Raw genomic sequence first — 1,914 nt, forward strand, 5'->3', positions numbered from 1 at the left:
GTTTTGTTTTTGTTATAAATGACACCGTGACGAACGTCCTGATTGCTGAACATCTGTGCTCATCCTTAGCTATTTCTGTAAGTTAAATTGCTGGAGGTGGACTTGCTGAGCATTCTCATCACCCCATCCCCACAGCCTCACAGTGGCTGAGCACGTCCTGTTCTACGCCCAGCTGAAGGGGAAGGCGCGGGACGAGGCCCAGCTGGAGGCAGAAACCATGCTGGAGGACACGGGCCTCCACCACAAGAGGAATGAAGAGGCTCGGGATCTGTCAGGTGCTCGGTGTTGGAAAAGGAAGGGCTACACATACCCATTGTTCCCCTGTGTGAGTGTGAGTGTGTGTGTGAGTGTGTGTGTGTGTGTGTGTGTGTGTGTGTGTGTGTGTTCTTAGGCTTATGACAGGAGACAACCTAAGGGCCAATACAGTTCCTTTATAAAGTGATTCTGAGCATCTAAGAGCAGCCCCTCTGGATCACTTCCCATGTGGATATAGCAGTCTGGGCTGGCTTTGTTCGGATGTTTATGTGTTGGAACGAATATGTGAGACCAGCCCCCCAAAGGTCTCGTCCTAAGAAGCAGAGACTGCCTCTCTGCATTGAAAGAGGTCTGTGCACCGCCAGGGTTTGAATGCTGCATAAACATCTAAGGAGGTGGTATGACACCACTGCGGAGCAAAGGTACCCCCAGCCCCGGGCCTTTCCCATCCCGTCCCCCACAGCCCCCGTGACCCCCGCCCCGCCGTGTACCCACAGGTGGCATGCAGAGGAAGCTGTCGGTCGTCATTGCCTTCGTGGGAGACGCCAAGGTGATCGTCCTGGACGAGCCCACCTCTGGGGTGGACCCCTACTCCAGGCGCTCCATCTGGGACCTGCTCCTGAAGTATCGCTCAGGTGACGGCCTGCGCAGTGCCCTGTGGTCTCACACCTGGTGTTTGGCAATTGAGTGCATAGTAAGAGCCACAACTACACTCACATGGGGGCCTCCTCAGTGGCTTGGATGAGTCTAAGTTCCAGCGGGAGCCTCCTGAGAGCTTTCCACAAATGTAAGCAGGGAGTCACGAATGGAGCAGCCTAGTTTCCAAAATATTCTAGAAAATCCTGTCAACCCTTCTGTCTCTCACAATTGGTGTAGCTGTAGGTGAAATTCCCCTTTGATGAAAGGAACCCAAATCCCCTGCGTATGTCCCAAGAAACTCCATAGACATTCAAAACCACGTGGGAGGGTGACATGCCAGTATCCAGTGCCCCAGAAAAACAGCTGCAGGTGGAAATGTCTCGAAATGGGACTTCCCTTCTCTGTCACCGCACCTTCCAACCAAAGGGTGCAGATCCAGAAGGGGCAGTGAGCTGAGCGCCCACAAAAGTGATGTCATGGCTCAATCCTGTGGTTAGTTTGCCAACCTAGAATCCTCATTACCAGTTTTTTAAAATGACATTTCCAGCTAGAGAGAGAGAGAGAGAGAGAGAGAGAGAGAGAGAGAGAGAGACTGTGTGTGCTTCGCACAGATTATAAATGCAGTGCTTAATGACCCAGAGACTGTAAATCTAGCTTTCAGTGGACACTGGCTGACGATAATGAATATGTCCCACACATTATGATTTGCGGGAATCAGGTCCTGTGCTTGGTGAGCAATGCTTTACAATGTGCAGGATGCCATGCAATGTTAGCTATCGTCATTATTATAGCACTCCGGGCTTTATGCAGACGCTTGCTTTTATTTATTAACTCCCAGTTCTGAACCCCTGTAATGAGGAGGTTACTGTACACCCTCTCTCGTCCCGCCTGGCTCCGGCCTGCCTGGTGAGTCCCTTTCCCCTACCCTTGCAGGCAGAACCATCATCATGTCCACTCACCACATGGACGAGGCTGACCTCCTGGGGGACCGCATCGCCATCATTTCCCAGGGGCGGCTCT

General features: G+C 52.2%; 1 protein-coding gene across 1 annotated transcript in view; it reads left to right on the top strand.

Annotated features, from left to right (window-relative positions):
• The window catches only part of ABCA4 (ATP binding cassette subfamily A member 4), a 121,655-nt gene that overhangs the window by 80,202 nt on the left and 39,539 nt on the right, over positions 1-1,914 (top strand). Inside the window, 3 exon segments of the mRNA XM_015563861.1 lie at positions 136-275; positions 753-890; positions 1,828-1,909. Coding sequence (XP_015419347.1) covers positions 136-275; positions 753-890; positions 1,828-1,909 — 360 coding nt within the window.

This window comes from Myotis davidii, unplaced genomic scaffold (assembly GCF_000327345.1).
Source record: "Myotis davidii unplaced genomic scaffold, ASM32734v1 scaffold1335, whole genome shotgun sequence".
NCBI lineage: Eukaryota > Metazoa > Chordata > Mammalia > Chiroptera > Vespertilionidae > Myotis > Myotis davidii.